We start from the raw sequence: 10,555 nt of genomic DNA on the forward strand, positions 1-10,555 counted from the left end.
TCACCTGGACCTGATGGAGTCACTTATCTGGCACTTTGCAACCTCGGTCAAGCAGCTCGGCGTGCCCTTCTGGCCGTGTACAATGACTCATGGTGCAACGGACTGGTACCGTCTTCGTGGAAATCCAGCCGCCTCGTTCCTCTGCTTAAGCCAGGTAAATCTCCTCTAGACTTGACCTCATATCGCCCCATCGCACTTGCCAGCTGTTTTGGAAAAGTGATGGAGAGGATGGTATTGACTCGCCTAGAGTGGTACTTGGAGCACTATAAGATATACCCTGAGGCTATGACCGGCTTTCGGCGTGGACGGTCGTCCATCGATAACGTTATCGACCTGGTTTCGTCGGTGCAACAGCAAAAGAGCCTAAAAGATTAACTGCGGCGATGTTCTTGGACGTGAAAGGCGCCTACGACAACGTATCGCATGAAGCCATTCTGGATGTCTTGGCAAGTATTGGATTAGGAGGCCGTGTTTACCAATGGATTGACAGCTATTTGAAGGCCAGGACCTTCTTTGTACAGACTGAAGATGGTCCAACCACGCACCATTACACCTGTCGCGGCGTGCCTCAAGGTGGAGTTCTGAGCCCCACACTTTTTAACTTAGCGCTTCTCGGCCTGGTTGACGCACTTCCACGGTCTGTTCATCTATCAATATATGCCGATGACATCTGCATCTGGGCTTCGGGGGTGACGCGTCTTCACGTACGTGCCAGGCTTCAGAGAGCGGCTACACTGACGACAAAGTACCTTCAAGGACGGGGGCTGGAGCTGTCATCAGAAAAGTGCTCACTTGTTGCCTTCACGCGCAAGGCGATGGGCCCGTATGTAATTAAAATCAACGGCCATGCTATCACTTATGAGAAGACCCACCGCTTTCTGGGGGTCATAATCGATCGCGACCTGTCCTGGAGCCCTCACATCGCCTACATGAAGAAGAAACTGACCATGATCACCCACGTCTTAAGGTTTCTTGCTGGAAAATCGTGGGGTGCATCTGTGCGAGCGATGCTTCAACTTTACACCGTTCTGTTCCTCGGTTTCATGCGCTACAGCCTACCTGTGCTTTGTAAAACCCGAAGAACGAACGTACGTGTCCTCCAGTCGCTTCAAGCTCAAGCACTGAAAATATGCCTTGGCCTTCCGAGATGCACATCTACAGCAGCGACTGTCGTCATCGCGCGTGACCATCCAATCACTACATACATACGCGTCGATGCTTTGAGAATGCACATCAGACATTTTGCTCGGATTCCGTCGCACCACCTCGCCTCACTTCCTACATCTAGGCCGCACTCTGCGTTCAGCGGTACTGTAGCATCACATCGAACAGTGATTCCCTCGACCTTCAAGCATGCAGAAAGACCGCCGTTACCATTGTGGTGTCTACACCCACTCGAAGCCCTACTCACCATTCCCGGAATCCAAAAGAAGAAACAGTCGTCATATTTAGCCCTACAACAAGCCACACTACTGTACCTGCACGAGAAACACAGCGGACGCCTTCACATTTACACGGACGGTTCTGTCTCTTCTGAAAGCTCAGCAGGGGCAGTATTTATTCCCGCGAAGTCAATCACCATAAAATTCAAAACAACGCATTTGACATCATCAACGACCGCAGAACTCGCCGCCATCCGTGCAGCACTAGAATTTGTAATTGAAGAACCTTCGCAAGCTTGGTCCATCTTCTCTGACTCCAAGGCAGCTTTTCAATGTCTTATGTCGCCATTTCGTTATGGACCTAATGAGCAGTTAGTCGCTGCTATAAGGCTTCTCCACCACCATGCAGTCGAGAAACAACACAACATAGCGTATCAGTGGATACCGGGTCATTGTGGTATATACGGTAACGACCGTGCGGATGAGGCCGCCCGATCTGCACATGACAGTGACCACTACGCAGATATACCGTTCTCCAGAACCGACGCAGCTACAAGACTTCGTTCGCTGGCACGTGAACTCACACTTGCCCAGTGGAACTCGGCTGAATTCACCAACGCTCGTCTACACAGCTTGGATCCCAATCTCCAGCTCCGTCTTCCGTCAGGAATATCGCGAGCTGAGGAGACGCTTCTGTGCCGCCTGTGGCTTGGCGTGGCCTTCACGAATGCCTACTCCTGTCTGATTGGAATGGCCAACAACTCCACATGCAATTACTGCAGCTGCGAAGAAACGATCTCCCATCTTCTGTGTGAGTGTCCCCGTTTCAGTGCGCCAAGACAAGAACTTTCCAATGCGCTAGATAAACTTGATAATCGCCCTTTGTCGGAACAAAGGGTTTTGGGACCCTGGCCGAGTCCATCGTCAGCACAGAAGGCTTTAAAAGCATTATTGCGCTTCTTGCGGACAACTGGTCTTAGAGACAGACTCTAAGAAGTGACATATTCTCGTTTCCTTTTTTTTCCCATCTCTTTTTCTTTTTCCTTTTCTGGCTCTCCTTTTTTCTAACATCTCTCTTCTATCATCTTTTATCCCCCTTACCCCTTCCCCCAGCACAGGGTAGCCAGCCGGTCTAAGAACTGGCTAACCTCCCTGTCTTTCCGCTTGTTTTCCTTCCTTCCTTCCTTCCTTCCTTAAATTAATAATCAAACAGCTAAACATAACAGCAATGCAACTGGGGATGCAGCTGACATGCAAAACTTAAAGAAGTGCCCACATAGTTCCCATATAGTAAGTTATTTGGACAGACTTATGTATTACAAATATTATAAAAAAATAAGTTGCTAGGGTAACCTTGCTTATTAATGCTTTCTATCAATGCTCTCCATTATTGATGTGAAATGTGTGCAGCTCTTGCCTTCACATTTACAAGTTGTCATTCTTTCCATTGCAGTGTAACAAACATCTGTTCGTGCACATTGGTGGCCCACCTACCTACACAGATCCACTTCTGGAGGTGAGGCATGTTATAGGTGTTTGCTATAATATTGTATACAGTTGGGCAAGTTGGTTGTGCAGTGGGGAATGAGTGAGCACAAAACTGCGTGCAATTATTTTTATCTTATCTTTTTTAGTAGGGGAAGTGTCCAGCTTTCCAGATGACCTCTTGTCGGTGACGATGCCATCTTTCAGCACCCTTACATACTGTGTTCACAAGCTTAAACCAGCACTCCAACTGTAATGCTAGGAAAGCCAAAGTCACTCACTGATGTGTTTTCTTGAAGCTTTTGTTAAAGGAGTGGTGACTGAAAACTTGTGAACCTTTGTTTTTTGCTCTTAATCAGTGGCTATCGACTCGATAATAGCGGCAACGAAACTCATTTACCCCAGCGCGAGACGAATGTTTAATTATGTGTTCGTATGTTACGACCGGAAGCAGTTTCAATTTCTAAGAACACTCGGTGGCCCCGTGACGTAGTCGGCCTGCTCGTTAACAAATACTATCAGGTGACCTCGAGAGCCAGTGACATCGCTGGCCAGCTTCTGCCGTTTTGTCAGCGCTGCTGTTTCGTCTGCTGTGTTGGGCGTTGCGAGTGCTTGTTTACTGAATCGTCAAACAACGTTGCTTACCTAGTGCGGCGATGGACGAAAGAGCTGGGAGGAGTATAAAAAACACTCAGAAAAGCTCGATTCACTTCGCGAATCTCGCCGGTGGCTGCGATGTTGTTCTTGTCGTTGTCGTCCAACTAAGGCGACGTTTTCCTTGAGGCTTGGAGCAGCCGCCGCATTAGACCTGCTGAAACATTTTCGCTTCGATCATTTGTAAAGTAGCAGGTTGAGAAGTGACGAACGAAGAAGTGAAATCGCAACATTGTCGCCCTGTAACAGTGTTTATGTGTTTAAAATAAGAGAGTTGAGTTAGTTGATAAGTATTCATGTTAAAGAGACAGGGCGTGCAAACACGGACACAAGAAAGAAGACACCACAAACGCCGTTTGTGATGTTTTGACTTCTCTCTTGTGTCCGTGTTTGCACGCTCTGTCCCTTTAACATGTTTATGTGTAACATGCAAGTGACGTGATGTACGCTTTATTGACTCTTATTTAGATTGTGCAACACTGCGTTCTCGAGGCATACCAATGCCACGTACGCACGTTGGAATGCCGAAGCAGTTATCTGTCCACTACGCAATACGATCCCTGCAACAGAGAGCTTTTGTTTGTTTAGACTTCCTAACGTTTGCGTATACCTGGTTACCGGTGTTGTTGACGGCTGCAGTAGTAGCAGCAGCCGCGGAACCGGTAGCGACACCTTGTAGTGTTTTGTCCAAATACAATACTTTTTTCTGTTTTATCAGTCGCATTACTGTTCTTGTCGCAAAAAAAGCAATGAGAATACTGTCAGTTGCTGATTATCTCACTGCTAATGCTTTACACAATCAGTAAGCGGGTAAGTCATTGCTATGTTAATTTGTGGGTCTCTGGTTAGGCTATGCATCATCAGGTGTCGCCACTAGCGTTTTCAGTCTCGTACATGCCTCCGATAACCCGGCCAGAACTCGTGACGTATGTTGTTTACAAAAAGGCCCCGCACAATGACATCATCGCTTTTTGCTTCTACTTCCGATTCGGCACTTTCACGTACTTCAAAACTCAATTAAAATACTTTTTAAGCTGTATGTGTCGCTCATATTGTACAGATAGCACCCATATGTATCCATTAATGTGATGCAAGTCAAATTGTGTCCAAATTCTTGTGTCACCACTCCTTCAAAGCATGGACCACACTGAAAGTAATGTTATTTCCATCACATATACGCGCGTGGATACTGAATGGACAAGGCAAGGTGCTGCAGTGAAATGATGTAATGGTGTTCACTGTTTCATTCTGCACTGTCTTTCTGACATACACACACACATTTTCTCAACATACATATAACGTCCTCTGATACGTTCATATTCTGGAAGAGCAAAACGCAACTTGGAACATTGCATCGGCTTGGCTTGGATAGTCTATAACAGACCGAGTGTAGGACTAAGTGCATTGGCACAACATTCTAAGGATTAGTCACAGTGCAAGAACACCGGAGGGGACATCAGAGGGTTCTTTTTATTCTTCTGTCCCCTTTGGTGTTCTTTGCTGTTGCTAATTCTGTAGCCTATAATAGGCAAGCCAGCACGTAAATGTCATGTGATGAACGAATCGCATAGTACTATATATTAGCGATCGTATAAAAAGTATAGGAAATTTAGAATTGTTTGCATGCTGTCAGCACTGCATTGACACTGATTGTGCAGAAATCATCCAATATCGACAGGAAATGCATTGAGTGTATTTCGCGGTGGTATGAATATGTACGAGTATTACAACACTGAGTACGAGGAAGGCGTTGAAGCTCACATTTAACGTCATAGCATTTTAAGATTCACGAAGAAGCCTTATTTTAATGGCAATGTGCCCCTCTTTCCGTTTGTCCTTTTCTGCGTTGTCAATGGTTGCTTTTTTACTGTATCTCAAAGGCGGTGGACATACGGCAAATTTATGACAAGTTTCCCGAAAAGAAGGGGGGCCTTAAGGAACTGTATGACAAGGGTCCCCAAGATGCCTTCTTTTTGGTCAAGTTCTGGGCCGATCTCAACACAAGCATTCAGGACGAAGCTGGCGTCTTCTACGGCGTCACTAGTCAGTGAGTACCAGGTGTTGCTCCATCCCGAACACCAGCTTGCCGCATAACAATTAACAGTGATGGAATTGCCAAATGTTGCAATGCAGCTTGGAATGTCATTATTTTGGCGAACTGTTGATACACATTAATCCTCAAGAATAGTGAAACAAACATGGCTAAGAAAACTAAGTTATGCTGTTACTATTTAGCAAGGAATGTTTTCATTTATTTGCTGTATTTGTTTATATATAATAGATCATTGGCTCTTAGCAGCTGTTAGCAAAGCATGGGAGTGGGGTTTTCTTGGGCAACATATCATCTTTAACCTCAATGCCCAGGCAGATATATCACAAAAAAGAAAAATGTACGCCCTGAACGCAATGTATTGGGCTGCCTGAAACAAATGCTCGAAATCTTTGAAATAAATTACCCCGAAGTGAAGCATTGATCGCACTTGTGTGCACAACAGTACAGGAATGGGATGTATGCCTAGAACATACACAATGCTCTTTCTTAAATCTTATTCCTGTCTCCTGTTTTTCTAAAAGTCATGAATTGTACTTATAAAATGTGCGCACTTCTGTAGTAATATAACGCATGGGAAACTGCAGTACACATACTATATTACAGGATGCAGAAAAACAGTTTCATTGTGATTGGTGGGCTTTTCTTGTCAGTCTCCTGCATATATACATTTCTATAAGACAGTATTCCTAATAACATTTTTACGATTTCTTTTGCAGATATGAAAGTAATGACAACATGACAATAACTTGCTCCACAAAGGTTTGCTCCTTTGGGAAGCAGGTTGTTGAGAAAGTTGAGGTACGTATGGCTGTTGCAACTGCTAACACTTTAATTTTTCATTGACATTATTGTGCATGTAAATTATTAAAGTATGAATCTGATCAGTTTTTTTTGTTGCACACCATGATCTGGTCTGTTTTATGACAATGCAGGCCCACAACTGCCAATTTTTAAATGTGTTTTTTTCAATCAATGAATGACTGATTGAAATTCTGGTATACAGTGCAGACAGCTTTGTTGAGCAACAACATTTAGTTGCCTTTAAGACATTCCCTATCAACAGATACCTCACACGGCAGGCTTGACTAATTCAGCTACATGTGGTCGAAAAAAATGCTTGTCAGGCTTCACCGCAGTATCCCTTAATTTTGCCCTGAAGCTACTTTTATAGACAAAATTTTACTTAATTAATTCAATATTTATTACTGTGAAGCCATGCCAAACTTCAGGACACTTGACTGATACGAAAGCAAACAGTAAAAGGAAAGAAATCTTCCTGGAGACTGCTGCTTCTGCTGCTTTATACTTTACCATCCTTGCCAGATTCAGTAAATATGATACAAGTGCTGCATGGAATTGGGTAAATATGAGCATTGCATGCAATTACTTTTGTGGCTCAGCCTTTCATATGTTTGAGTACTTTAACTGGTGAAACAAACTATACAAAGGTGTAGGCTGTATGTACTAAAATATGATGTAGCTGGTACACAAAGAATTGTATTAAATACTAGCAGTTCAATAGTGCCTCATTGCTAGCACTCTGACACATTGACAACCAATTTCATTTGTTATTCCGTCACACACTTTGACGAAGTGAGATAATTTTTATTTAAAATATTGTTTAACGTAGCCAGGATGGTTTGTACAAGCTGTTTGCAATTTTCCTTTGTCCTTTCTTTTTTGCAGACTGAGTATGCAAGGTTTGAGAATGGCCGTTTCGTGTATAGAATTCATCGATCACCAATGTGCGAATACATGATCAACTTCATTCACAAGTTGAAGCATTTGCCTGAGAAGTACATGATGAACAGTGTCCTCGAGAACTTCACAATACTACAGGTAAGGAACAAAGAACTTTGCACGGCTGAAAACCTTGGTTTTATGAAAATTTCTTATGTTTTTAACAGCGTTGACTTGCTATTCAGACTAAACAGACAAGACTGTCGCTGTGCTTTGGTCTCAACATACAGAATGACATAGCTATTTATCCGGCACATGAAGGCTATTTTATTTGAGAAAAACATGCATACTATGAGAACTCAGTTTTAATCAGAGGCTGTCTTCTCATAAGGTATGACGTGTACCATGTGTGAAAACATGTAATATACGTTTACAGTGCCAGTGCGTCTTGCACAAGAAAATCAGAGGGTGTTCCGAGTGACAGTGGCATCTATAAGATACCTCACAGCAGGGCCACTTTTGAAGACAGTGACTTAGTAAGGCAGATACAATAACAATTTGCAGTGCACTAGCAGCTGCTCTAATGAAAAGCTTCTGTATCTCTCTCTATATATATATAATCTATGCACACGCGCATGCATCAACAGCCACGGCATGAGTATTATCATTGGGGATTCATTGATGTCACTGGAGGAGCTCTGCTTCATGGCTGATACATGCTGTGCTGGCTTTTTTGAAGGATGAAACTTGTGAGGATGCAAAAGAAAATAGTCGCCATGTGAGACTCAAACAACTTGAACATTTCACGTCTAAGATGTTGTGCTAGCAATACATGATTAAATCCTGCTGTTCAAGGCTATGAGAGCCTGAAATATCAAAAAATAGGCTGCACTTGCTTTCTATGCAGTTTGCGTAATCAGAAAGATAGAGCACGTTCTATTGATTCATGTCTATCAAAAACTAGCAAGAACAATTTTCTCTGTGCTTAAGGCACCGCATGAAGATAGTGCAGTTTTGGATAGAAGTGATGACCTCATGAAACAGGATGGCTGATGCATAGAAGATCTAAATGAAACTAGTTTTGCAGCTTGCTCGGGTAATTTCAGTTGTGGTTAACTGTGTCCTTTGTTTCTTGATAGAGAGACACAACACACAATAGGAAATATATCGGCCACGACTCTACATGTGTTTATACAAATGTCTCGCAATGCTTTCCTCGACAAAATGCTTACAAAATGAAAAGTTGAATAAAAATAAATAATTCAAAATCGAGAACCAGGCTGTTAAACCAAAGGACCCCTATGAAGAGCAGCTTTTACCCACAGCTCTCCTCCATCACATAGTGATAAAAATAAATTATTGTTATAATATTATTATAATCGGAGCATTTTGCAAGCGTTATATGCATGATTTGGACTTCACCAACGATTCATGTTACAGGTCGTGACCAATCGAGACTCCCAGGAGACGCTTCTGTGCATCGCATACGTGTTTGAGGTCTCCACCAGTGTTCACGGAGCCCAGCATCACATCTATCGTCTCGTCAAAGACTGAGTGCCTCGGTGCACCTCCTCGCCAGTTTTTCAGTGCCTCACATCCACCACAGCCTCCCGCCCACAGACGCCACATAAGAGATGGAAAAAACAAGAAGGTGCCTGTGTGGTCGGGACATGAAGAGAAATAAAAGAAAAAAAGTGCATCATCTGTAAATAGCAGTGCCACCGCGATGATTCGACCTCGGTTCAGCCTTCCGCAATTCGTGTTGGTGCTTTCTTATGCCTTCCTTTTATCGGTGCGCGAGTGTCGGGCATTCGCAACCGTTTTTTGTTTTACTTCCCCGGCTTTCGACCACTTTTATTTTGCTTGTCATTTCTGCGATATGAGTGCGAGTGCCGCCCGATTGTATTTTCTGATGCTTCTGCACTACCTGCAATTTTTGTTACACATTGACGACTTTCTTGGTTAATACTTTCCCGGCGCGTCTTTTTCAATCGCCCCACTCCTTGGTTAATGTGGCAGGAAGTTCTGCTTGTCATTTTAAAAATGTTTTAATGCTGTATTTATGATGATTGATGCAAATGTGAAGAGAAAAGAAAATTGACCATCCTTTTGCATACAGTGGTTGAACGGCCAGCCAGTTTGGCAAAAAATGCACTTGTGCTATCATTTTAGTGCAAAATTGTCCCATGTCAGTGCTAAATGAAGCATAAGAATGAATTCATGTAATTCGAAGGTTGTGGACTGGGTCTTCAAAGGTGGCAAATCGTTCTTGCCCACTTTAACTGATTTCGCATAAGGTACTGCTCTTGAGTTAAAGACTACAAGTAATGCCCCTTATGCTTTCATTGACGTCAACCAGTGTGTCGGAACGAGAACGAAAACCAAAAACGAAAACGGAAAAAAACGATATTTTTGACGGGAACAAAAACGTAACCGAAACTTTATTATTTTGTCCCGGAGTGAAACCGACATTTTTTAATCATTTTTCGGTTCACGAGAACACTTGGCAATCCGGAACAACTGAGGTCATGCAACGCGAGCAATTATGCACATCTCAGAGTACAGTATTAGCGCGTACCTCAGGCAGGAATTCCAACGCAAAGATATGTTGAAATTATGCGAAAAAACGAAAACAGTGGCAACCAGAGATGTTTATATTAACGCAAGTGGACTTCTGCGCGCCTGTCACGCAGGCCAGCGTGGAGAGGGCATTGTCGGCACCGAAGTTTTGTTACAACAAAAGCTGTTATGAGATCACAACAGCCGATTTCGGCGCCATAGTTGTCCGCCGCCGGTGTCCGTAACCGTTATCGCGTGAAATATAAAAAAAACGAAATGAGAACATATTTGTAGGATCGGATGGAATTTTAACTCGCGCCTAGCTGTGCGTGGCAGTCGAGTATTCCACCACAGTGTCACGCTGGTGCTTGTAACTTCTTCGCAAAAATACTCTATACAGGCGTCATGTCGGGCAAGCAGTCGTGTTAAGATATGTTATATAGCGTGGCAGAAAAGTAAAATAGCAACCTGGCGTCACAAAATGCGAATTGCTCAAGGAGTGAGTCGTTGAATGCTTTCAACCCGTTACAAAGGGCTCAGCCATAATTCATCGTCATTAGCCACAGCACAAAGTGCACATAATGCCTCTCAGATGTAACTTAGAAGTACTTGTTGCTTGGCTAGTTGGTTCATCATAATGAGGGAAAGAACTAGACGCCTAAAACACCGAAAAAAGGACGAAACAGCACAGGGAAAGAGCGTCACTCGCAACTGGTTTATTCTCAGAAGAAACGCACAAAAT

The 10,555-nt window shown here is 43.5% G+C and overlaps 1 protein-coding gene across 1 annotated transcript; it reads left to right on the plus strand.

Moving 5' to 3' along the window:
• The first annotated feature begins 383 nt into the window (after positions 1 to 383).
• Positions 384 to 8,890, plus strand: LOC119376188 (protein scalloped). Its single transcript, XM_049411376.1, has 6 exons — positions 384 to 446; positions 2,815 to 2,898; positions 5,402 to 5,568; positions 6,291 to 6,372; positions 7,261 to 7,413; positions 8,695 to 8,890. Exons 1-6 carry the CDS (start codon positions 384 to 386, stop codon positions 8,806 to 8,808), a joined length of 663 nt encoding a protein of 220 aa, XP_049267333.1. The 3' UTR covers positions 8,809 to 8,890.
• The last annotated feature ends 1,665 nt before the right edge of the window (positions 8,891 to 10,555 follow it).

Source organism: Rhipicephalus sanguineus, unplaced genomic scaffold, assembly GCF_013339695.2.
Source record: "Rhipicephalus sanguineus isolate Rsan-2018 unplaced genomic scaffold, BIME_Rsan_1.4 Seq1117, whole genome shotgun sequence".
In the NCBI taxonomy this organism is placed as follows: Eukaryota; Metazoa; Arthropoda; class Arachnida; order Ixodida; family Ixodidae; genus Rhipicephalus; species Rhipicephalus sanguineus.

Excerpts from the sequence above, each read along its gene's own strand:
- LOC119376188 (XM_049411376.1), top strand. The coding sequence starts at position 384 with ATGTTCTTGGACGTGAAAGGCGCCTACGACAACGTATCGCATGAAGCC. Across the intron at positions 5,569-6,290 it reads TTCTACGGCGTCACTAGTCA|ATATGAAAGTAATGACAACA; the intron begins GTGAGTACCAGG and ends TTTCTTTTGCAG. Across the intron at positions 7,414-8,694 it reads AGAACTTCACAATACTACAG|GTCGTGACCAATCGAGACTC; the intron begins GTAAGGAACAAA and ends TTCATGTTACAG.